The sequence below is a fragment of the Talpa occidentalis genome, unplaced genomic scaffold, assembly GCF_014898055.3.
Source record: "Talpa occidentalis isolate TD23 unplaced genomic scaffold, MPIMG_talOcc4v2.1 talOcc4.9, whole genome shotgun sequence".
Lineage (NCBI taxonomy): Eukaryota > Metazoa > Chordata > Mammalia > Eulipotyphla > Talpidae > Talpa > Talpa occidentalis.
In genome coordinates, this window is record NW_023605305.1 from 36,757,886 (window position 1) to 36,785,139 (window position 27,254).

Genomic DNA, 27,254 nt, shown 5'->3' on the forward strand with positions numbered 1-27,254 from the left:
ACAAAATTTATTTGACTTATTCTTTTTACTTTTTTTAACTCTTTAACTTGCTGTGAAGACCCTGAGGGGATCCCAGCATGAATCTCCTTTACTATATGGCAGTACCTTGAGAAGCCAAGTGTGGAGGAGGAGGGTATAGGCGGCCTCTGTGTAATTTTCACAGTCCAGGTGAAGATCTCGGAGTTTGTACAGGTACCTGTTTGGGGATGCATGTTAGTTACCAGCTGCAGGTGATAAGGCGATAAGGGACAGATGATAGTACTGGTAAAGTCAGAACAACTGGGTATCTCTCAGGGCCATAAGACAGTCTTCCATCTCAGCTCATAATTCCCTCTGCATGGTGACAGTGACAGCACCTAGCATCTGTGGGGCCCTTAGTCCCTAACAAGTACCATGTCAAGTACTTGAATGCCATAGGTCACTTAATCCTCATGACAACCCTGAGAGATGGGTCTGCTCAAAACTCCCATTTTCAGATGAAAAAACTTTGGCCTAGGCACCATCCCAATCTATATTCAACAGGATATTGAAGGACCTGGCCAATGCAATATGACAAGTAAAGGAAATAAGGGAAAGAGAAATAAATCAATTGTCAGAAATCACATATTAATTAATGGAAGAGCAGGGATGTGGTCCCAGGCTAACCACCTTCAGATGACATGCTCTAATCATTTTATGACTAAAAGATCAAACAAGCCACAGCACTGTATAGGGCAGTTCTGACCCTCTCTTCAGTGTATAAAAGAAGAACATTTCCTTGTAAGAAAAGGATATGTACTGGGGGTACACCTTGTACAGTCACATGAGGACCTTGAGGTATCAACAGGGAGAATCTACCATTCTACCATAATCACATTCCCACTTCCCCACTCCTTTGCAATGTAATGCTCCAGCTCTCAACACCAGGGTGACACTACATTTGTTGGGCAATGAGGACAAGAAGGAGAGCAAAGGAAGAGAGGATCTTGGCTCAATTCTTAGATATTTGATACATGATTGGTAGTAAGGGGCAGTGAATTAACTCCTCTGAACCTCAGTTTGCTCACCTGTAAAGTGACAACACAGCAAGTTGCTGGGCATAGAAAGGACCAAGCAGACCATGTATGAAAGGTCCAGTAAGTACCAGTTAGCACTGCTGCTAATAAATGCAGTGTGTACTGAAAATTATCATCCCATAATCAACAATGAGGGGTGACAGCTATTATCTATTATCATGTGAATTAGGTTTCTCTTCTTGCCACTTCCAGAAACAGAATCTAGAGCCAAAGAACCGTTGCTGTGGTGACTTGCATGTCATCAGGAGCATTTATTTAAACCTAACTCTTAGTCATCTGGTGAAGGGAAGATGCTGTGATACCCTCGGTGCTTTCTTCTGGGAGGAGAGGTGCTACCCATGATCATGCCTATCTAACCATGGTAGTAAAGGGCATCTCAAACATCTACTCTCTAGGCAGGTCTCATTGCTCAGGCTTGGGTTTGTAGAAATTTAACTTTCTGCACAGAATGTCATCAAGGGACGAGTTAGCTGTTAATGTCTCTGGTCACATAAAATATGGTGGTGGGTCAAATGTGTGCTACCTGACCTCAGGGTAGGAACTGCCAAAAATTTGGAGAGGAAGAAAAGCCAGCTAATGGTTTTTATAATCAATGAGCCAGGACATGCTAGTGACCTTTTTTTCATTTTTTGATTCAATCGGCCATCAATCAATTCAATTGGGTTTATACATATGGCGTGTGTACTATGTACTGAGTGTACAGGCATACCAAACATCAGAGATAAATGTTGGAAAAAGTAGACTCCATTCTCAGGGTCTGGAATCTACAGTCTAGAAAAAGAGGCAGAATTTGAATCAAATAATCAAATAAATAAAGTCAAAACCACAACTGTGATAGAACAAATGGGTGTTTTATATACTATATAAACTCATGAGCCCGATAACTCCCCAACAAGTAAGATTGAGAGATCTGTTAAGTGGAGTTCTTAGGGCAGGAAGTTGGCAGAACTAGGTTCAACACCAGTTATTTCTGACTGTATAGTCATGGCTTTTCCATTCTTCTCCCACTTTAACTTTCTGCTGATCAGAGTTATCAGTGAAGCTGCATGTGGTCTGCCTGTAGGGAGTGTTGAGTCCACCTTTAGAAACCCCTAAATGGGGCTTACACATTTTGTACATGGCTGTACCTTGTCTCCTCTTGCCTATACATGGTCCCTCAGTTCCTTGATAGATGAATCCAAAAGCCTTGGTGAGAGCAGAGAGAGGGCTTCCTGCTACTTTCAACTCCTTAATTGATTCATGGGATTTGTAGCTTACAGCAAAGCCCAAAGGAAGACAGAAGAAGAGCTCTGCTGGCCCAACAAGTGACTGAAACTGAAACAGAGGTCTAATGAGCCGGGAGGTGGGCCGGGTGAAATTCAATGGGAGAATGGAGACACTCTCTTGACCATGGCTCTTCTACCCATCTAAAGGGGCTGCCACCACCTAGTTTGGGCAACAGTTGTTGGGACAGGGTGAAGGCTCAGGGATGCCACACCTTCTGAGTTTTTTCACAAGAGAGAGATTTTGATTTTAATGCACAATGTCTAGATTTTTAAAATTTGGCAGCCAATTAAAACTGTTTTTAAATACAATGTCTTCCAAACAAGAACAGGTTTTCAGACTATACCCTATTTACAATGTCTGGTTTAGGCAAATGTGGTTTTCCTAAGATTACTATAGGACTCAAATCTCCAAAGGTTATGGAGATCAGGGATTTGCCATCTTTGTTTCTAAAACAGGAAGGAGAGAAAAGAAGTTGGAGGGAGGGAACCAGGTGCAGGCTCTTTACCTATAGCATCTCATTTAATCTGCAGACTAGAAGGCAGAATGGAAACACACTACAGGAGGAAACTCAGCCCAGGGAGCTTGTGTGATTTATCCAGGGTCATGTGGGTAATGGTGAATAGCCCAGGCCCTACAGATCCCAGGCTTTGGCTACTACAACATCATCTCTACTGATGTTATAAATGCTATCCAAGCACAGGGCAACCTATGATTATCTGGTATCCAAACGATAGTTCCTATTTCTGGAGTCATACTAAACTAAATCCCTAAAAATACTGGCAATGATAACAGAGTGAATACAGGTTTGGAGTCTCTGGACTTTGAAAGAATGTGTCAAAAGCCTTGACAGTGCCATGCTCATTAATCTGATAGATTCCACTTTGCTGCCTCTGGCCTCATAAGGATATATGCAGAGATATATGTTCAAGAATTTTTGTTGTTGTGCTGTTTATGACAGGAACAAGTTGGAAACAACCTAAATGTTCAATAATATAGGATTGACTATATAAATTATAGTATATTTTGGAAAAAGAATTTTTATAGTTTCATTAAAAATGATATTGAAATACATCTGTTGACATGGAATTCTTGCCAACCAAAAAATAAATTATGAGCAATATGATTTGATTTTTGCAAAAAATATGCATGCATAGAATTCAATCTATATATAAATATAAAAGAATCCAGAGATGTATGGATTACAGGGGTTTATTTCATTTTTTAATTTTACTTGTCTGTATTTTACGAGTCTTTTTTTTTTTTTTTGGTTGGGTAAAAAGTATTATTTTTATAATGAGTAAAAATAACAATAATAAAAAAAATCTTTGGAGAAAAAATAGTAGATTCTGAGAAAAATTGGCAAGAGATTTCTTTGCTCTAGGCTAATGTTCAAAAAAAGAAAACCCTTCATGATATGTTGAAATAAATATCTTTTAAATGCTTACAAGGAAATGGGTATCATGCAACTTGGTATTATTTTTCCTTTTGAAACTGTCTGACCACTGGTCTAACTACATGCCTTGTAAATGCTAGATTAGGTCTTCACATGCTGGTCTGAGAAAACCAAGTGATTTTGGGAGTTGATTGCAGAAGAATGGAGGCAGCTGAATTTTGAGCAGATTTATAGGAATGCAAACCCAAGGGACCTGAGTGTTAATATAAGTTTAAATTCTATCCTGAAGGCAATGGGGAGCCAATGATAAATATTGAGCAGGAGAGTAAAAATCTTACCTTATGTACATCTCTTCCCGATTGTTGTCTTTGTAGAAATTCTAGGTGAGAAAAAATAAGGGTGAGAATTTTTCTTTGCAGGGTGGCAAGGGTGGAGGGTGTAGTAATGGAGATGAGAGGAAAACTGCTAGTTACTGTCTGGGGGTTTGGAGATGGGGCAAAACTTTACTTCAGAGGGTTTCTTTAGGTGGGCCTCCCTGGTGGCACAAGGGGTTAAGCACAGCACTGTGAAGCTATCTGCAGCCTCTGCAGCATGAGTTCCAGTTTCAGCCGGCCAGGGAGCTACCCACATGGCGCAGCAGACCTCTCCTGTCTCGCCCGCTGCTCCCCTCAGCAGTGTATTTCAGTCAGTCTGCCTGTTCTATTCCCTACTCTCTCTGGTGAATCTTCTCACCCCCAACACGTCTGGCCTATACCCCAGTTCTTGTATGCATAAATAAATAAATCTTTAAAAAAATGGCTTCATTAGGAAATTCTGCCCTTGCAAGTCACTTCCTAGATCATCAGACTATAAATGGACAGAGGAAGTTTCTAGGCTCTCACATATCAGAGGGTACAGGTGAGCTATGTGGTGCACTGAGAGGAGGGCTGCCAAGATTAAGACAAAGTTACTAGGCTTTTCAAAGGATTTGATTTGAAAATGTCTAATAGGAAATGTAGCTTGGTCTTTAATATCTCAGATACTGTATCCAGGTGGACCTGAGTTGGAATCAGAATAACAACAATCATCAGAGTAATATAATGATCATCGATCCTAGTGATAACAGACCTTATAGCTTGATAATGTGGAATTAGCAGGCATTATGATGAGATTCCACAGCCAAAATCATTTAAACTTCACAATACCGAGGAAGACAAATCTTATTCCAGTTTAAGGGTCATTGAGACCAATAGCTGTCCTGGACTCTGCCACCAGAGATTCTAATCTGTGCATTTTTAAACAAGTCCTTACAGATTCTGAGTCAGGAGGTCATGATCCGATCTATGAGAAAACCGTGTTTTAGTGTAATGCACCCCACACACCTGTGACTCTGAGAGGGGGACGTGACATGTTCCAGGTGTTTCAGGGCACACAGTCAGTGTGTACATAGTTAGAGTAGACCTCAGCTCTCTTGAGGCCTCCCCTATCCAACCCTGAGTTCTTCCCTGATACCATGCTTAAGCCTCACACCAAAACTAGCAGGGTCTAACTGCTGGTGGAACTGCCTGTCCTAAGCTTTCTTTCTGGTCACAGCCTGACTGTTGAAGGTCAATATTTCACCTCTGCTGGTCCAGAGAGAGAAACTGTGAAACTCCTCGAAAAGCCCTCTTCATGCCCTTTATGTAAATTGGACCTGGTGGTATTATTAGCAAAGGATTCCTTTCTGCTGTAATCAGGATTTTTAAACTCCCCTTAGGATTTAAAAAAATCAATGGCAATATCTAGGCTCTTTAAAAAGAGTGCACTTAGGGTTAGTAGAGAGGCTTCACCACAGAATTGTGAGGACAAGATTTATATTTCTAGAGTGCTGAGAATGGCAGGGGGTTGATGTGATGGATGTCATGTGGTCTTTTGGCTGATTTGACTCATTTGAAGCATTTTGGGAGAGCTGAGATGGCAGGTTTGAAGCAACATGGCTGCTACCACCTGTCTCACGTCCACATCTCAGGGACATGTGAGGAAATCTGTTTGGGACCTGACCCATGGTTTGTCCTCTAGGAGTTAAGAGCTTGGTTTTGGTATTAGCTGCTCTACTTAGCCTAACCTACTGTAAATTTCTATAAATTCTGGTTTTTGGTATTACTCCATTCTGTAAGAGAAGGAAAGGAACACATGGTGAGCACTTAATCATGGGCCAGGACTGTACAACCTACTGAAACAGATACTGTAATTTTCCCCATGGAGCAGATAAGCCAATTACACCTTCAGAAAAGTTTCTTGTCTCACCTCTGAATTATCAGAAGGATAAGAACCCATGGGCTGTGATTGCTCATACTTTTAACCCTTTATCCTGCCACCTTCCTTCTATGTGATGCGTTAAGAGCTAAAGGGACTGACTACTCATCCCCATTTCATATATACAGAAACTAAAACATTGAAAGGTGAACTCTCCAGACACAGAGCTAGTAGATGACAGAGCAGGTACTCAATCCCCTGTTTTGTTTGTTCCCCAAAGCCCTAGCCCTGTTTCTTGATCAAGAATCAGAATGAAGCCCAAAGTCAGCCTTGCCCCCAGGATTCTGCTCTGACGTGATGGGGACATGCCCGCCAGCGCCCGTACCAGCAGGTTCACAGTGCAGCTCATGCGGTTGTCTTTGCTCTCATCTGTCATCACGCCCCGGTAATCCAGCAGCTTCTCCAAGAGGCCTTTGACCAGATTCACGAAGCTCTCCACTGACTTGGAAATGGTCGGGTGCTCTGAAGCACACTCCATCAGGCTGTGGGCACAGATGGGGATCAGTGAGCTGATGGCCTGGGGAGAAAGAGTATGCTGGGGCCTGGGGGAGGTGTGGAGGTGAGGGGAGAGTTGAATGCAAGCCAAATAAACCAATGTGTCCAAGCTCCCCAGATTCATAGGCTCATTTCATTGAATCATTTAATCACTTATTCATTTATACACTTATACACAGTAGAGAAGGTATTTAATTTTTTCCTCCACCATTAAAATGGGGGAAAAATAAATCCCAGAATGGCCAGTGGTATGGGGTAATGGTTACCTTTATACATTTACCTTGGGAGAAAGCCAGTACAACTATTGGAGGCAATGATTTTCACAATATTTATCAAAATTGTAAAGGCACATGTCCAACAATTCTACCTGAAGAAATCTACTCTATAGAAATTTCCCAAAAGCATGCAAAATTTTATACTAATAATACTTATAAATTATATCTAATTGTGAAATAGTTGGAACCATCTTAAATGTCCATAAAAGAGAAATGGTTACAAAAATTAAAGCATATTCACAAATGTAGTTCAATGAGGCCATTAAAAAGTATGGGAAACAGATTTGTTTTGACATGAAAACTCAATGTAAAATACACAGTTCAGTGAGAAGAGCAAGTCTCAGAACAATATATGTATATTTTAATCAACTTACATATTGTCTACCATATCACAGGCATCATTCTAAACATCTCACAAACTTTAACTCATTTAATCTCTCATCATCATCTGATGATGGGGAGTCTGCACAGAGAATGTGGAGAAGCTAAGGCACAGAGAATTCAGCTAACTAGTCCAAGGGCACACAATTGATAAATAGCAACAGTCTGCCTCCGGGCTCCATGCTGTCACCCACCACACGCCGTATGTAGTGGAAGAGCATTTCTGTGTTGTGTGTCTGTGTTTATACTTGTGCTGGATGTGGTCAGAGAGATAAACAACAAACTCTTAATGGTGATGGCTTTTTTTTTTTTTTTTTGGCATAGAAGAATTAGGGTTAGGCCAGAGGTGTGGGGCGGGGAGGGGTAAGATGATTCATCAGAGACAGAATGGGGAGCAGAACAGGCTAATTTACTGAAATACAGTGCTAAGGGGAGCAGCGGGTGAGAGAGGAGAGGTCTGCTGCTCCATATGTGGGTTAGTTCCCTGGCCAGGGAACAAACTCACATCGCAGTGACTGGAGATAACTTGATAGTAGTGACTTAATCCTTAGGCCACCAGGGAGGCCTGGTGATGGTTTTTGATAAGGAGTTTAGGTATGTAGGTTATTTGAAATATTGACAACATGTGTTGTAATGTTGATGTCTAAATTTTAAAAAACAAAAATGTCATATTCTTTAAGCATCTATTGCTCAACACTGTGCTAGGCATTGAATGGGGTGGGAATGAGAAGAAAGATGAAAAATTAAGGAATATAAAATGAATCATGTCTACCTCAGAAGACCCACAGGTCAGGGAGAGAGACAGATGGATTACAATTTTGATTAATGATTATATCTTATAAATCCTCATTCTCTACCAGACACTGCAGAAATTTTTTCTTAAGAAATGATCAAAATAATTGTGATAAGTAAAAATTATTCCTCATATTTTACAGATGAAGAAATCAAGGCAGAGAGAGCTAAAATGACCTTTCCAGGATTGCCCAGCTCATGAGCAGTGGTGACCTTGGGAGTCAAGTCAAATACTATTTGCTCAATGTCTTCCACAGAGAGGCAAATGCTGAGGTGATCCTGAGGAGATTACTCAGGCATTACTCAGGCTACTATTTGCATTGGGTTGCTCTCCTCTTGGCAGTTTGAGTCCCAAGGCTCCTTGGAGGGGAAAGGTGAAAAAAGCAAGTACTTCTGAGGGTCATTTCCTCATGGAAGCTAAACCAGGCTGCAAAGAGGCGACATCTCAAACTGTGGCTGCGACCAGACAAATCCATCTTCCGAGGGGAAGCACCTGTTTCAGGCTCTCACTGAGAGATGCAAATAGCCCCGTGATTTAGGCCTGTTTGGTTCAGTCGCAGCTGTGCCTGACTCCTCTGGGACACTCACTTGCAGCCCTGCTCCCACCCTAATGACAATGCCAGGGAACTTCATCCCAGTGTTTGGGGGCCCGGGGGGAAGATTTCTCTAGTCTCCCATGGCATCAGGCATCTCAGTGCCTGAGCCAGGCCAGACCCGTGGTTCTCAGCCATGCCTGCATGTTAGAATCATCAAGGGGTAGGTTGTGGTGGGGTTTGACAAAACTCAGTGGTCACCCAAGTCAACAACTTTAGGGTAGGAGTTAGACTGCAACATGTTATTTTTTTAAGTCCTATAGGTGATTCCTATGCCTTCAAGAGATTCCCATGTGCAGCCAAAATTTAGAATCACTGATTTAGTCCACTGATTTGCAAATGTGAAAGTACATGGAAATCATCTAGGCACTGTGGTAATCCATCCTGATTCAGTAGGTCTGGGCTAGGGCCTAAGATTCTGCATTTCTAACAAGCTTCCTGGTGATGTTAATGCTGTTAGCCCTTAGAGAAGCAAGGATTTATTAGAAGAATAAAGTCTTGACTTTCCTAGCTTTTCTATTCTTTATGGATGAGGTAGAACATTTCTCATATTGTCTAGAATTAGTGAGATGGATGGGTAAATTGATTTTAAGTCACCCATGCATCCACCACCTACCACCATCCATAGATCCATCCATCCATCTACCCATCCATCCATTCAACATATACCACTCTAGGGATATAGAAATCATTAAGGAAGTGACCTCCAGGAATGGCCTCCTCCTGCACTCTAGCAGGGGAGGCAGATATAGAAACTAAAACTAACCATAATATGTAATGATACTACCACTTATTGAGTATTTCCTGTGTTCTAGATGCTATGTCCATTTAATTGTAATATTGTTTAATATTGACAAAAATCTCCTTGAGGTGGGCACTACTGCAACCCTCAACTTACAGATGAAACACAAAGCACACAGGGCTGGGTTCTCATCTCAGCCCTGGCCAGGTCACAGTTTTTTCCTCAGCTGTGACTCCAACAGTGGAGTAAGTGACAATAAAAAGAGCAGTGGCATGAAGATCACTCCCTATCAGGAATAGGAGTAAGACCCAAAGCCTGATTTACTCTCAAGACTTCCTGTCTGGAGAGGCAGAGAGCACTGATCACTGTGAGCTAGTGTTGCTGTTTGGAGGAGGGGGTTGTGGAGGGGGAGTGGCTGGAGGGCAATCATACCACCTTTGAACTCATTTGCATTTAACATAGAGGCCCTGGAAGCAGGGAGCACAGGCCCATACCTCTGTCAGTTCTGATAGAAATGGACTTTCAACTCTGTATGGACTGCCTTTTATTACAGGTCCTCTTTCAGGTACTGAACTGGCTTGGGGAAATCTAGGTTCCAGCACATACATTCTCTGTCCCCTTCAGCCTCTTCCAGCCCCCTCATCTGGGAATGGAAATATCCCTAGGCAGATGGAAATACAGGTGGGTAAAGCGTATCACTTTATTCCAACAAAGTGGGACACTCACTTTAAGACAGAGGTGGACTCGTGGGAGTAGGCTCTCAGGGTAGGGAGGAATGGGATGCAGTTTGTGCCCTGCACAAGAACAACATGGGATTGAAATTCAGCCCTACTCCATGGGCTTAGCTTATGACCAGATGCAAGGCTACAGCTACCACAGGAAGGGGAACTCTGTTCTAGCCACAAAGGTACCATCCAACTACAGAGTCAAGTACCCACTAGACTGTGTGCCTAGAGAGGTCCCTGCATATCAGTGGAAGCTCCAAATTAGGGATTGGGAGGTAGGACTGGAGGGGCCAGGATGACTGTACTGGAAGAGAAGAGAGAGGTAGGATTATGGCTTCAAAAACCGTATCACCTGGAGAATAATAATAATAATAGTAGTTAATACTCCTGGACTACCTACTATGTATCAAAAAATGTTCTAAGCACTTAAACTTTTCTGTTTGATTGCAACAAAAACTCTAAGAGCTAGATAGTACTTTTAATCCTGATTTGTAGATAAGGAAATTGAGGCTCAGAAAATTCAAAGGAGTGAGGACTGGACCCCTGGACATTTTGATGGGCCCTGACTCCTCAGGTTCAGCTTGCTTCATTTTACAAAAATCATTTACACCTCTCTCTCTGGAGAAAAATAATGAGCTGTTTTTAATTGCCTCAACCTCTAAGGATTCTTTTTATAAATAATCACTCAGGAAGGATTTGAAAATCCTGCTGACCATCTGAAGACTGCTGCAGGGCGCTCTCTGGTTATAAAAATGGAAATTGCCAGCACCATTCATGGTTTCATTTCTGGTCAATATTTAGAATTTCCAGGTTTAGAACTTCAAGACAAACTTGGACTAGGCAAAATGTTGCTTTTCCCCCTGGACCATCAGATTGATACCCACCCCACCTCCTCCACTGAGTGGTGCTTGCCTTTTGGGAAATAGTGAAGGCTATGCATACAAGAGGGGGCTGGAGCTCCATGCTGCCTGCTGGGCAGGGCAGAGAGGGTCACCATCAGGGTCATAGCAAGGTCTTTCATGTGCTTTTGTTGCTAAAGGTAAAATATTTAAAAAAGGACTGGGGAAAGAACCCAAAATCTGAGTTATATAAGGGAATCATATAAATCAGGAAATATGCAACAAGAAGAAAATTTGGGTTATCTGAGCCACATTCCTAAATCTTGGGTGAAGATGACAGTGGGGAGGCAAATACATGGTATCAGAGAGAGAAACCGGGAATAGAGTTACTCAGTTTTCAAAATAACCTCAGCAGGCTTATTATCCCTATTACATAGGTGGGAATCCTGAGACCAAAGATGTGTGATTGACCCAATCTTACGTAGCTGGTAACTGGAAGAACCAGAATTAAAACCCAATAACTTTCTCCACAGATACACAATTTGTCAATATGCACATAAAAATACACTTGATATCTTAACCATGAAGAAAATACGAATGAAAAGGACAATGAGATGTCCCTTTGCATCTACTAGGCTGGGTAGATTCTGTATGACAGAACTAACAAGTGCTGAGGAGACTGTGGAGAAATTGGAACCCTTACATATTGTTAGTGAGGATGTAAGCGGTACAGTCTTGGATATCAGTCTAGTGATTTCCCAGAAGGTTAAATATAGAGAGATACCATATGATCCAGAGCTCCACTCCTAGGTATATACCCAAGAGAACTGTAGACATATGTTCGCACAATACTCATAGAAGCATTATTCCCAATAGTCAAAAAGTAGAAACAGACTTAATGTTAATCAACTGAAGGTTGGATAACAAATTGAGGTATATTGGGCCTTCCTGGTGGTGCAAGGGGTTGAGCAAGTTGAGCAAGTGTCAGCATTATGAGGCTGTCTGCAGCCACTGCAGCATGAGTTCGATCCCTGGCCAGCCAGGGAGGTGACCCACATGGCATAGCAGACCTCTCCTTTCTCACCTGCTGCTCCCCTCAGCAGTGTGTTTCAGTAGATCTGCCTGTTCTGTTCCCCACTCTGTCTCTGGTGGATCCTCTCACCCCCTGCACCTCTGGACTGTACACCAGTTTTTGTGTGCATAAATAAATAAATCTTAAAAAATAAAAAAACAAACTGGGGTATAAGCGAACAGTGGAATACTATTCAGCAAGAAAAAGAAATGAAGTCTGGACACATGCTACAGCATGGATGAACCTCAAAGTGTGCAATGTGGAAGTCTGCCACAACAGGCCATATATTGCAAGGCTCCATCTATAAGAAGTGTCCAGAGGAACAAACCCACCAGAAACAGAAAGTGGGCAGGGGTTGGGGGAGGATGACAGCTAAGGGGTGCAGGGCTTCTTTGAGGAGGTAACAAAGAATATTCTAAAGCTGACCATCATCCTGGTATCATAATTCTGTGAATATACTAAAGGGAAGTGAAATGTCATATACTTTAGGTGAATTCTATAGCATGTGAAGTCTATCTCAATACTATTATAAAATCAAAATGGAGTCCCAACTCTGAATCCAGTGCTGTCCACTGTCTGCTGTTTCCTCACCCAGGCCTGTGTACTGGAGTCAAGCAGAGCCTGTTCAGGGTTTCCACTTGTCCACTTGACTAGCTTGGTCAAGTTTTCCTGGATAAGATACTTTCCTGAGCCCTGAGGGCCACCTCTGTGATACCAGGATCAAAGATAGCAAACCTGACCCAAGGAGACAACACAGGGAGGGCACTGCGTCTGGTCCCTCTATATTGCATGTGCTTCATCAGTGTTGGTCAAAATCAATGCCCCTTTAAGATTAACTATGCCAAAGAGGGACAAACAGCAAGAATTATGCCACAGCTAAAAGCAAACAAAAGTAAAGTTTTTGTTGGATTATTTCCCACTTCCCAACACAGCAAATTTCTGTTTCTCTGGCCCTTTCCATCTATATCAAAGAAATAGCCATTCTAGGGAGAAATGTGAAGTTCCCTTTCAAATTGGAATTTATTCAGTACCCACGAGCCTCCAGAGAGTTCTGCAGGGGGTGGGGGGAGAAATACTAAAGCCCTTTCAGCACCCTGGGGTTCTGAGTCCTACAGCTCCCACCCCACTTTACTGGGGGCTTCTCCCATGTCAGGCATGGAACTTACATGGACTCCAGTAGCTGCATGTACTGCTCATCCCCTCGACCCCCTTCCACTTCATGGTCCAGCTTGAGGATGATTTCGTTTTCAAACTGAAGAAGTAGGAGGTGAAAATCAGTATTAGAACAACCTAATTTCAACTTCATTATTTTAACCAAAGTTTCAGGAGCACCCACCCTCTTCAACTTTAGTGCTGGGAAATGGAAATGCAAAACAGAACAGGGCACTACGTCTGTCTTTTAGGAGTTCTCAGACAATGAAGAGGAATAATAGATAAGTGATGGGACAGAAAGATGGGCATAAGGGAGGGAGAGGGAAAAGGAGGAGAGAGGAAGAAAGGTACAGGAGTCAGGGAGGGAGTCTCACAGCCCCCATGCCATTTGAACTTGTCCTCAGTTTATGTTGGAATTTTGCAGAAGATGAAAAGGGGAAGAGTATTCCAAGTAGAGGGCATGGCATGTGCAAAGACATGGAGGTACATGACAGAGCATTGCATCTATAGAGATTGAGATGTTGTCATGCACAGCTATTATTTCTGCCTGCCTGACATTCTTTTCTCCATTATAAGGTGATCACATTGGCCCTAATCTTAGTCTGGGGGACTCAGACTAAGATTATTGTCTATATATCTCCATTAGACCTAGCTCCTAATTTGTATTTTCCACCATCTAACTCTAGAACTAACAAAGGTCCAGGTTAAGGAAGTGAGACTCAAACCTGAAGTTTTGTTGGAAATTTTAGCAAATAGAGTCCCTCTTCTCAACTTGAAGATGAAAGGTCTGAGGATAATGGAGGTAACCACAATGAAAGAGCCTGCCTGAGAGTGACAACAATATAGAGGAAAGCAGAGATGGAGACAGATTGAAACCTGATGGCCTTGTTGAATATCTGGATACAGCCATACCTGAAATTGTTTAGTTACATAGGCTGATGCCTCAGTGTCAAGATTGGTGATAAATGCAATAGTTAGCAATCAGATGATATAAGTGACCTATGAGTATGCACCTATGGTTACACCAAAGCTTGTCACACCGAGGCCAAGAAGTGTTCTATCTCCCTACTTCCAATGTTAAGAAGCATCTCACCCAGTTGAGTTGATGGCTTATTCAACATTTTGAAGGGTCACATTGTGTCTTTTTTATCTGGCTGTAATGCAAAACAGTGTGTACTACTTAATGTCATACCCTGATGAGTTCCTCCACATCAAGCAGTCTGCCCCTCCCTCACATTACCACTAAATAAGAAACTAGCACCAGGAGAAAGGAAAGAGGCCTGAGTGAAGGTCATCAAGGTCATAGAAATGCTTGGACACTCCTAACTTCTATCCCAGCCTCTTTACTCTCAGTCCTCATAATTCCATGGTGTCTGGAGATCGAGAATCATCTTTTAATACAACAAATCATAAGCAGCCAACCCTTGCTTTTAGTGCCACCCTCACAAAGTGTTGGTTATGATTACAGATGAAGAAATAGAGGTTCAGAGAGTTCTTCAAGTTTGTTTGAAGTCTCAGATGGTTGGCAGAGACCATTTAGCAGAACACTTCCAGTCCACAAGGATCAAGCTCAGTCTAATGAGCTGTGATCTCTAGGTGATGAAAGTCAGATACCCTATGCCCTTCCCCCCTGGTTTGAATATCATCCATAGAGCCATTGTTCATTCACCTTTGTATGGGAAAGGCCAAAGGAAAGAACCAGAAGCTTGTGCTGATATAACACAAATGAGAAAGAATTACCTGTGTGTTGCTATGTTTGAAGAGGATTTATTGAAAGAGATACACAAGGCCCAGAAAGATGGGTAGAGCCATGATAAATGTGAAAAGAACAGGCATTCCAGGTGGAGGGAATGGAATTACCAAAGGTGTGGAGGTGAGAATATGGAAAAAAATGAAGAGAGAAGTTCAGCTGGAGCCTTGAGTTCAGAAAGGAAGGGAGGAAATAAGAATGGAGACCTAGATGGGGTAGACCTAGATGGTGAGTGTCAGGGCTGCCACTGCACATGAGCCATGCCCTTTACAAGACAAATTTTGCATGTGTCAAGAATTATCCAAAGTTGGGGCTTGGGGGGATCTCCTGATTAGATCTCTACCATGTCAAGCCTTAGGCAGGAAGAAATACAGATGGGCGACTGAAAGAGTGGACTATGATGTTAGGCTGTGTGGGTTCAAAGGTCTCCTCTATTCCCTCCACCATTTTGGAAAAGTTTAGCTGATCTTTCTAATCCTCAGTTTCTAGTTTGTATCAGGGTTGGCAAACTTTTCTCTAAAAAGCCAGATAGTAAATATTTTAGGTTTGGGGAATCAGACAGCCTCTGTTTTAACCACTCAGCTCCGCTGCTGTAACACAAAAGCAGTCATAGATAATACATAAACAAATTGGCATGGCTGTTCTCCACTAAAAGTTTATTTATAAGACCATGTGGTAGATTTGGCATGTGGGTCCTAGTCTGTGGATCACGATCAGGACAATAGGCATAACAGTGGCTCCAACTGTGCACATGGTTAGGAGGAGCAGAAGCACCCTTATGTACACAGCACTGGAGACACGCTCAGGCTCAGTGTGCACTGGGTCTGCTCGTCTTCTTATGATGACTGCCATGCTACTGTTATCACCACTGAATGTTACTGAAAAGCAGCTTTGGGGGAGAAGAGCAGCATTTTTTTCTTGTGTGAGTCTTTCAGGGGTGGATGTTGGCATAGTTCCCCCCATGAGATGAACTTGCCTCTAGAGCTGAGCAGAGTAGATGGGGTAAATAAGCACTTGTCTAGGGTCACAAAAGAGCCTGCAGGGAGGGAAATAACAGGGTGCCAGGGAGTGTGTGGAGCTGGATGATGCCAGCTCTAAGCCCTCTGGGGTGGGTAGGAGAGTCAAGGTCTCAGTCCAGCATATCCCAGAGCAGACTCTGACCCTTCCTGCCTCCGGAAGGGCACTGTGCCCAGGAGTGGGGATGACCACAGCCTTTGGCATCAAACAGACTTGGTTTTAGTATTGTTTGGGCTTTTCTCCCTGTCATATGACCTTCGGGAAGTTAATAAGCCCTTTGGAGGCACATCACCTTTTCTCATCTATTGAACGGAGATTTAAAACAGCACTTACTTTACAGTGGTACTGAGAGAAGTTAATGAGGAAACACATGTAAAGGTCTAATCTGGTGCCTGGCACAGAGTTGGTACCGAATAATTGTTAGCAATGATCATGATGCCACTGCTGACAAGGTCATCAATAGCATCACAATTGCATTTAATCTTTACAACAATCAAGGGAGAGAACTGCATGTCATCATCTAATTTTACAAACAAGAAAACAGAGGCAAAGTAGGACTCTGCCTAGGTTTCTAGGTGTGGATGAACTTGACCTAGGATGGGCCCGAGGGTCCACATACCCTCCCAAATACAGGTCACATCCCTAACATTGTCATGGTGCAGAGTTTAGGATGCATCTCTAGCTCCTCCAAATAATGCCATTTTCATCCACATCCTCTGTAAGTGACTATATCACACCATTGACTCCCTACTCCACCCCTGCTGGGGGTGGATATTTATCAAGCAGCTCTGCAGATTACTTTTAAAGAAGTCAGATGTCACAGAGGCCCATGAAGAATTATAAGACCTCACTCAGGAAAAAAGAAATGTACTCTAGGAGCCCAGCCCTGCTGAGTGGTTCCCCTTTCCTAGCAGAACAAACCTACATGACCCTCACATGCACATGCAGCCCTATGGTGCATCTGCTGCCTCTCCTGACTGTTTGGCTGTTTTCATCATCCTGTTTGTCTAGAATGTTCCTTGATAGAAGCTCAGCCCCCCTGAAGTGTGCAGCTTAGGGAATAAGAGCTCTTTTTCAAAGGTTTGTTGCTGATAATGACTTGGAGGGGCAGAGATGTATGATGGAACCAGATAGCAGAGCGATAACTAGAACAAAAACTGACACCAGTAAGTCAGCCTAAGCTTCTTAATTTCTTTGTTACCTCAGTTCTGCCTGCTCCAAATTCACCCCCCATGGAGCTTGGGTTTGGGGACTTATTATGATGCCCATTTCACAGATGAAGAAGCTGAGGCTGAAAGAGATTCAATAATTCACTCAAACTATTTGTTAGTAAGCAGCAAGCCTATCTGATCTCAAAGCAGTGTCCCGAAGACAATAAATGCTCAGGACATATTTATTGAATTGATTTGCTCTTTTCCATATTATGTTGTAAGCCGTTTGATTCACCAACTTACTCCACGCCAAGATTCAGTCTCAGTGGAATCTGCCAAACTGATATTTATATCCATTAGGCAGCCTGATTGCCCTGTCTCTTTCTATAAGGGAGCAAGGAAGAGAAGCAATCAGGAAAAATGCTTCAAAGAATGCACACCTAGAGTGAGGAGCCCACAGATGACACCAGTCATGAAAAGCAGGGGTGCCCATGTCCTCGGGATACTGAAATTGGGGCATGCTTTAGGGCAGATAAAACAAGCCACTGGCAAGCTGCTGAAGACATGAGGTCACCCAACACAACTGTCAGCCTTTATTGAGAAATGTCCAGGCTCCCATCTCCTTTGGACATCGCTCACCCTCAGGTACTCAGTGTTTCTTTCGCACAACTGTTTGTGGGACAACTCAAAGGCAGCTGGAGCTCTACCTTTGGCAGGACTGCTATGAATGTGCATGACACTATTGTGTGGTGTGGTCTCTGCACAGTACAAACTGCACAGACTTTGCTTTCCCCTTAAAAATAGCAGATTCCAAACTGCCTTCACTCAATCAGGTGTTCACCTTGTACCCCATGGCTCCACCCCAAATAGTGGGTGTTGTCTCCCCATCTGAACTCCTCTGTCGGCTTTCTCTTCAGGTTCAGTGCAGAGAGAATGGCGGGTCACTGGCCCTGTGAGATTAGAGAAGGCCGGCTTACCCTGAGGGGGAGAGCAGCCTCTCACAGTGGCATCATCATGGCTAATTAGTGTCTCTCTCCTCTTAGAACAATGTTTTTCAAAGAGACTGGCAAAGAGGCGCATCCAATAGATGCTTTTCATGCAGATAAATTTGAGCAGTTAAATGAGTTTGTTTACTATGGAACATTTCAGTGCCCTGACTCTGCTCATATGCACTGGAAATCCACAAGGAAATAAGGAGATGCAGTGCTTTCCTTAAGGTATTTAACCTTGAAATCCTCTTCCCCCAGAGCATGGAACACTAATTAGTGTTTCATGGAACATACCTTGACAGCACCCTGCTTGAAGTGTTGTCACCCACTCTTTAATTCAGGCAACATTTAGACAATCCTAGTGGCTGGACCGTGTGGTGGGCCCAGTGAGGGTTGGGGATCACGGTGATCTGTGTGCTGCAGTCTTAGCTCCACCCCCTTCTTGATATGTGCTTTGGGCAAATGACTTCAACTGTCTATGCTTCTGTGTTTTCATCTTTAAAATGGTGATGATGATGTATGTTTCATTACAACTCTATGTTGTAATGAAAAGGGTTACATGAACTAATGTACTAATGGAAAGTAACTGCAGTGCCTGACACATAATAAACACCCTGCTAATAGCAGTTATGGTCCTTCCTCTTCTTCCTCATCCTCCTGAGGCTCTTCCTTTTCTTCCTCCTTCTCCTCTTCCTCCTCCTCCTCCTCTTCCTCTTCCTCCTCCTCCTCCTCATCATCATATCATCATATCATCATCATCATCATCTTCACTTTTATTAGATGAGAATGAAGAATACACAGAAAAATGCACAGGTGTGAGTATATGCCAGGCAGTATGTAATAATCATAGCTCACATAGATAAGATGATATAGGAATAGAGAGCAAAGATCTCTTAAAGGTCCCGCAGCACTGGGATGGGCCTTTATAGGATTGTTAGGAGTGGGGAAGGAGTTGGCAGGCAGGACTATGAACTCTGTAAGGCAGTAGCAAGAAGACCAGTTGCATAAAGGACACTCCCTGAAGCAACACAATCCAGGTGAGCTGTGGGGATGCCTGGAGAAAGGTGAGGTGGGAGAAAGAGCTCAAGAGAATGACTGAAAAATTTGATTGAAGGCCTGGCAAGGAGGGCTAAGAAGTTAAGGCTTTATTGGGTGAAGATTAGAGAAACAATGAATAAGAAAAGGGTAAGCTTCCTAAGGATGTTAAGGAATGGCAGTTTTTAACACACACAAATATATGTGTATGTATGTATATGTGTATGTATATATCTTAGTGTGATGTTTATTCTTTTCTATTATGCTTATTGAGGCAACATTGGTTTACACACTGTCGGTGGGATGTTATGATACCATACCCAACACCCAAGCCCCAGGAACTCTCTAGCATACTTCATTGGGCTCTCATCCCACCTTCCCTTGCTAGTAGCTTCAGTTCTACTGTCAGACATTAAGGGTTTGTTTTGGTTTGCTTTTGTCTGTTCCTTTGCTTTGTTTCTTTTGTTCCCATGTGAGTGAAGTCACCCTGTATTTGTCATTCTCCTTCTGGCGTATTTCACTTAGCATAATCCCATCTACTTCCATTCATATTGTCAAAAATGGCAAGGTATGATTTTTTTTTTTTATATAGCTGAGTAGTACTCTATTGTGTATAGAAACGGCATCTATTTAACCGCTCATCTATCTTTGGGAACTTATTTTGTTTCCATAGCTTGGCTATTGAATAAATAGTGTTACTATGAAGAATGCAGTGTAAATATACCTTCACGTTTATTTTTATTATTATTCAGGTATATAACTAGGAAAAGGGCTGCTAGATCATACGGCAGATGTGTATTTAATTATTTGAGAAACCATACTGGTTTCCACAGGGGCTGGACCACTTTACATTCCCATAACCGCTATATGAGTGTTCCTTTTTTCCCATGCCTTCATCAATACTTGTTATTTCTGGTCTTTCTGATGTGGGTCATTCTCACATGTTTGAAATCATATCTCATTATGGTTTTGACTTGCATTTCTCTGGTAATAAGTGATGATGGACACTTTTCATGTGCCTGTTGGCGATCTCTATGTCTTCCTTGGAGAAATGTCTGTTTAGCTCCTCTGCCCATTTTTTGAACTGGCTTATTTGTTTTCTTATTGTTGAATTGCATGCTCTCTTTGTAGATTTTAGATTAGCTCCTTGTTGGATGTGTAATGTGCAAATATTTTTCTTCCATTTGGTAAAGTGCCTTTTTGTTTTAATGATAGTTTCTATCTCTGTGCAGAAGCTTTTTAGTTTAGTGTAGTCTCATTTGTTTATTTTTGTTTTTGTTTCCTTTGCCTTTGGAGACAACTCCCCAAAGACATCACTGAAGCCAATGTCATTGAGTGTTTTGCCTGCTTTCTTCTATGGATTTTATGGTTTTGGGTCTTGCATGCAAGTATTTGATCTGTTTTGAATAAGTTTTTGTGTATGGTGTGAGATAGTGGTCTAGTTTCAGTCTTTTGCATGTGGCTGTCTAATTAGAAAAGGCCATTTGCAATCTGCTGCCTTTAAAGTACAGTAAATCCTCACTTAACATCATTGATAGGTTCTTGGAAACTGATACTTTAAATGAAATACAATGAATGAAAAAAGGTTCTCAAAAAAGAATGCTTTGTTCATTCTTTCATTCAGTGTTGGATGGGACTTTTTTTTTCTTTCATCAATGTTATAAAGAAATGACATTAAACAAATACATTATTTGAAGACATATTGTAGCTTTTAAAGAAAATTAATCAGTGGCAGGATATGACATAGAAGAGAGGCAAAAATACTGGAGGATGGAAAAGTAGCCAGTTAAACGGCATGTTTTATTTATTTATTTATTTATTTGTTTGTTTGTTTTGTTTATACATGCACTGGGTACAGTCAGAAGTGCGGGAGGGTGAGAGAATTCACCAGAGTCAGAGCAGGGAGCACAGCAGGCAGAAGGACCTAAGTACACTGCTGAGGGGAGCAGCGGGCGGCAGGAGAGGTCTGCGCGCCATGTGGGACCCTCCTCCGGTGGCCGGGGAGCAGCCGGGGATCGAACCGGTGCCGCAGAGGCTGCGGGCAGCTTCGCAACCCAGCGCTCAACCGCTGAGCCACCAGGGAGGTCCGAAAAGTAGCCAGTTAGAGGTAAATCCAGGCACAAAGGTGGCACAGAGAATAGGATGGTAAGGTCAAAGGGAATGTCTAAAGTACCTTGAAAAGACAAAGACCAACCTTCCTAAATTGGGTGAAACTATAGAAAGCTGCCAGAAACCTACTGCAAAAATAAGTACTTATCCCACTGCCAAAAACTTCTAGAATGACTGGGTCCAGAAAATGGTCTCTATGTTTCAAATAAGGCTAGATTATCTATGAAAATACTTAGCCAATGACCCTTAGGTTTTACATACATGGCTCACTCTTCTAGTCTGGGAAAAGCCTCATACTACCATGCTAATTCACTGGTCTCTCCTGGGTGAAGGGTCAGGTGATTTGCTGTCAACTTTAACTGGCAGGGTAGTTATTTCCAGGCAGAATAGAACTTCCAAGACATCCCAGAAAAGGAGGTGCTAGGCAGAGGTGCATGGGCACATCTTGGCTGGGTGGATGGGGCAGGTCCTCTAGACATCCTTACAGGGAACTCTTAGGCAGGGGAGAGTCGGATTCTCATACTATTGAGAAAGGGGCCAAGCTGCTACACAGCAAGAAAATACATTTTAATCTTGGCCTCAGGCAGGAAAGCATGATAGAATACAGACCAAATCTTATCTGCCAGCTCATCCCAGGCACATGAATAAGTGTCTTCATCCTATCCGTCAAGCTCTGAATGAAGCCCAGGCAGATGGAACGAGGATATCATTATGGGGAAATGGGCTGGGGATTAGGGATGCTGGCATCAGTTTCCAGTCTCATTTTTTACCTTTTTGAAATCCCCACTCCTTTGATATTCACATAGCATCATGTCGAAGAAGATTGGTATGGTGGCTTTCCGGAGCTCAGTCTCAGGGACAAGTGTCATCTCTAATATAGGGCCCACCATGCCCGGGATGAAGCGGATCTTGTTCTGGCCTAAAAGGGAAGAGGGACATGGTCACATGAACCTGATTTTGTTATGCGAGGGTCTCCTCAGACCAAGACTAGAGAAAAAATAAAACAAAAGGAAGGCAGAATCATAAAAACAATAGCATTTATTTAGCTGTGTACCGGAAAACAGGCACCATTTGAATACTTCACATATATTAACTCCTGTAAGGGACACATGGATTATCTCAATGAGCTCTGTTATCAAGGGTAATAACATGCCTGTTAATCCAAAGTGCGTCACTGTTTACAAGGGTTCCCACCTGTGTGGTCTCCTTTGCTGATGGGGTTCGGGTGGAATATTCTAGTGATGGCAAATCACAGGGATGTTTGAAATTATGTCTGCCTGCAAATACAGACCCTGTTTCTGAGATTTGGAAGTCATGCCTTTACCTACTGCTTCATGAGACAAGATAAACCAAATTTCTTGCTAAGCATCCACTACGATAATATGGTTTGTGGAATAGTGAGGATTAAAACATCACTTTAGAGTCAAATGAACTGCAACTTCTTGTTTTCTGGTCTCATTTCAAGGCCTTCCAGGCCTTTCTTCCTTGATGTTATGTTTTCAGTGGTACAAACTCACCTTGGTCCTTCTACTCATAGACCTATGCATACACTGTCCTCTGCTGATATTTTCCCCTCCTGTACCCTAAACCCCCTCTCCATTATGACCTGGCTTTCCCTGGATGGGTTCCTACTGGATGGATGTGCTGAGGAAAGCCCCCACAGTATAGCCACCTCACTTCCAGGTGTCTGGTACCTCATACTGACTTCCTTTGTCTGGCTCCTGTCCCCACTTTGCAATGATATTTTTGTGGAACCATTTCATATGTACCTGTATCCTCTGTGGAGAGCTTTGTGAGAGTAGAGACCATGGCTAGTTTCACTATTATCTGCAACACTGAGTGTAACGCATATTAGATGCTCAATCAATGTCTGTTGCACAAGACATTAAATTTGCCTAGCTCCTGTATTACTAGCTATGTGACTTGTGTGTGTAACAGCAATACTCATGTGTCAAAAAAACATATGAAATATGCCTAGACTGTACTAGGCACAGGGCCTGGAACACTCAGCAGGGATAGTGTTGCCCAGAGGTTAAGGGCACTGATTGCCTGAGTTTGTAAATGGACTCAACCATTAAAAACTAGCTATGTAACGTTGGGTAAGTTGATCTGACATCTGGGCCTCAGTGTCCTCATCTGTAACATGGGATGAGAATAGTATTTATTTCATAGGGTGAAGACTAATAAATAAATAATGAATTACTATTTATCAAGCACCCAGAATGGTGCTTGGTAGCTGACTCACTTTATACAGTGGTATCTGTGACTGTAGTGAAATTTGGCCAAAATGTACCACAAAGGGCAGGCTTGTTGAACAGAACTGAACAGATTCCTTAGAGCATACGAACATTGGAAGTGGCATAGTAGGGGAAGAAAGAGGGGTACTTTGACATTGCAGGGACTTCCTGGGTAGCAAGACAAGCAAATCTAAGCCACCCCATCATTAAAACTGATAGCCTGATGTCAGACAGCAGCAGCTCTCTCTTTCTCATCCTGAGTTTCAGGGCCTCTGGTCTACTCCAGTGTCAGGATGAACACCGGTGGCCCTAGTCTGGAGGCAGCGATCTCCTGGGGGAGCAGAGACTCAGGTGGTATGGTGCTTAGCTTAGTACTGTTGCTTTTGATTAAAGCTCAGAAAAGCAGCCAGGAGGGAAGAGAGCAAGAGAATGAATTTTCATTCAGCCTAAATGAGGCTTAATGATGGCATATTTCCCCAGAATTCAGATAAAGAAGGCATCATCCCAGGAATATTTTCAGTTAGTGAGAATGAAATGGTGAAGTCAGGCAGAGAGTTGAGTGAAATATAAAGATACCTTTCTAGGATTTGGACTTCATTATAGGATGCATTTGGATTACACTTGAGCCTCAAGTCTTCACTTTGGTCCAAACAGAAAAAAATCTTACTTTCTGGCAAGTTTATAGTAATTACTAATCTAGGTTTCTGATTTTGTCCTTCAAGATCCTTTAAGTCCTTTTCAAACCACAGTGGGGTTTTAAAATTCAAAGTCGAGTACAATAATAAGTAGAAGGTAAATGGGAAACTGTCAGATAAGCCACCACGGAATGGAGAAATTGCTTATGCAACAAAGGCCTGTAGAATACTGGAGGGCATTGCGTATGATAAGGATATATTTAAGGTGGTTTAAAATAAAGGGCGGACATGCTGTAGACCAGGGATTTCTTAGGTACTTTTGACCTGTATTCTTTGCAGTGTTCTGAAGAGATGTTTGGAAGAATAGGGAAAGAGAAGAGATAGATGCTTATCTCCAAATATAGCATAATCTCAATGGCCCTTACAATGCTCCATAAAAAATTGTATTCATTTTAGAAAACATGAATTCCAGCACCTCGGATTTTGTGTTCAAATCATCCAAATGTATGCCTCGGTGTGTCTTCATGTACATCACTGCACACACACACACACACACACATATAGAACTAATTGAAGGCTAATCAAATGCAATCTTATTTGGGGGGAAATCCTCATTCAAAAGACACACCTGCTGCTGTGTTGGAAAAAAGGCAAGGGAGGGGGTCTCCACAGGGGGTATTTGCCATGTAATGGAAGAAGAATCTCAGCAGAGCAGATGCCAATTAGAGAAGGCTTTTGAAGTGCCAATAAGGCAGCAAAATAAACCCCAATGTCAAATTACACAGGCTTTGGGAAGGAAAGTGATAGTCCTGAGAGCAGACAGAAGAGCTTGGGTGTGAAAAGGAATCCTGTGTGTTCTCTGGCCTCAGTGTCTATTATGTATAATGGCGTCATCATCACAGCTCTCAGAAGACATTGAGGGTGAAGTGAAAGGTCTGAGGGCACTGAGAAGATGACCTAGAAGGAAAGCAAGAGAGGATGAAAAAAAGGAGGAAGGTAGGAGGGAGAGGGGACCATATATTTATGAACCCAGCTGAGAATGAAGTTGGGTAAATTGCTGACCTTATGAGGGTGATATGGGACAAAAGGGGCTCTGGTTGAGAGTACATTAATTCTTTACTTCATGTCACCATAGGTTCTTGGAAACTTTGGCCAATGTGTAACAAAAGCAGGTCCTCCAATAAAATTGGAATAATATTTCCTTCCAAGATGGCTGGGAATTTTTTCATTTTTAATCAGCATAGTAATAAAATGATGTTGAACTAAAGAATGTTATTCAAGGCCCTGCTGTATATGGCTCTCTAAAGGCTGGCACAGACTCTGAAATAACAGTGAGGAAGGAGGACACGCAGTGACACCCTGTATTTCATATCCCAGAAACTCTGAAGGAAAGCTGGGCTGACCAGAAAAGATCACTTATTCAGTTAAAAAAGGGAAGAAAGAGCACCTATCTCTGCTCATTTCTCAGGCTTGTATCTCCAGGCACATTTCTGAGAGGAGCAGTCCTCTCAACCCAGAACATGCCTGGCCCAGCTTTCCTCTGGGTCCTGTAGAATCTCTGAGTTTTTTCTCAGCACTGTCACTCCATGACCTTGTGGCTTTGTGCCTGTTATTTCACTTTGCTGAGCCTCTGCTCACTCATCTGTAATGTGAAGAATAATACCATCTTGCAGCCTTGTTGAGATGTTTACGAGACTTAATATAAACAAAGAGCTTTGTATAGTGGTAAGTACTTTGGGCTCAGCCTTTTGCTGGATTCTGGAAAAAGCAATATGAAAAGACATGGTCCAAACTTGTGGAGTTAGTTCCCTGGAATTTACACGTTTATCTCTAGAGTAAAGAGCTGGAATGGGAAGAGATTGGGATGTAATTATCGTCTCTCCCATGGCTGCCAGTCACCACCCTCCAAACCCTCTCTAACCCAACAAAATATTCTCTAATCTGTCCTCAAAGATGTTTCAAAGCCATGATCTGATCATGTTGATCCACAGCTTAAGACCTGTGACTTCCACTGTTCCTGGGACGGAGCTCTGCAGGTCCATTTGGTTGGATCCTCTGTCTCCACATCCTATGCCCACATTCCCGCTCTCCATTGACCTGCTTCCTGCTCCTCCCTTCATTGAGCCCCTAGCCCATTCCTCTGGCACACTGCATTTCCTCCTTGGGCATGCACACGTGCCTTCCTCTGCTTGCCATGTTCCTCCCTCCCTCTCTCTGACCTCATTCCCACTCTGAATCCTTTCTCTACAAGCCCCCTTAAGTGAATCCTACTTATTCTCAAAAGTGATTCTATCCACTACAAAAACTACTGTGTCTTTTGAACAAATTAAACAGAGCCAGTCCAAACTGAGATGGGCAATAAGATTTCAAATATGTTCTGAAGAAAAAAAAAACACAACAAAAACTAACATATCTCAATCATGTTTGTATTATTTATGTGTTGGAATACAGGGTTAAATCAAGTATATTTTAACATTAATTTCACTGTTTCTTTTTATGTTTTTAAATAAATGTGGATACTAAAGCATTTAAATTTAGGCAGGTGGCTCACATTCTAGCTCTGTATGACAGTACTGCCCTAGAGACAAAGGCTTCCGTACTTCCTTATTGGGGCCATCTTTGTTTCAATCATTGGGCGGAAGTCCTGTACAGATTTGGGTGCTTTGCAGCTATTTCCCCTTTGCAGGCATATTAAATAGTTCTGCAATTAGTCTGTTCCTATTCAGTGCAATGATCATGAGTCATGAGGTCAGAGGCACTATCTCCAACATGCTTTCAGTAGCCCAGCCACTGGCATACTGCCTGGCATTTAGGTTCCTGTCACTGTGGTTATAAATCACAGCAGACTTAGTGATGTAACACAAGTGTATTATCTAATACTTCCTCAGGTCAGAAGTCAGAAATGGGTTTCATGGGATGAAAATCAAAATGTAAACAGGGTTGAGTTCCTTATGGAGGGGTCAAGGGAGACTTTTTTTCTTCCCCTTTCCAGCTTCTAGACACTACCCACATCCTTAGTTCACAGTCCCTTCCTCATTCTTCAAAACTGACAGCAGAGCTTCTTCCACTCTCTCTCTCTGACTCCCCTGCTTTTTTCCCCTGTCCTCTTTTTTTTTTTTTTTACTTAAAAGAGCCCTGTAATTGCATTAAGTCCATCTATATAGTCCAGGATCCTCTCTCTAATCATCTTCAAGATTCTTAATCACACCTGAAAAGCCTGCTTTGCCATGTAAGGTAATATATATATATATATTATATATATATATATATACACACA

General features: G+C 42.4%; 1 protein-coding gene across 1 annotated transcript in view; it reads right to left on the reverse strand.

Annotated features, from left to right (window-relative positions):
• The window catches only part of DOCK2 (dedicator of cytokinesis 2), a 395,355-nt gene that overhangs the window by 34,313 nt on the left and 333,788 nt on the right, over window positions 1-27,254 (reverse strand). Inside the window, exons 33-37 of the mRNA XM_054691629.1 lie at window positions 21,876-22,024; window positions 13,069-13,154; window positions 6,314-6,470; window positions 4,053-4,093; window positions 106-196 (exon numbers count right to left, since the gene is read on the reverse strand). Of these exons, the coding sequence (XP_054547604.1) occupies window positions 106-196; window positions 4,053-4,093; window positions 6,314-6,470; window positions 13,069-13,154; window positions 21,876-22,024 (524 nt within the window). The remainder of the gene's footprint in view (window positions 1-105; window positions 197-4,052; window positions 4,094-6,313; window positions 6,471-13,068; window positions 13,155-21,875; window positions 22,025-27,254) is intronic.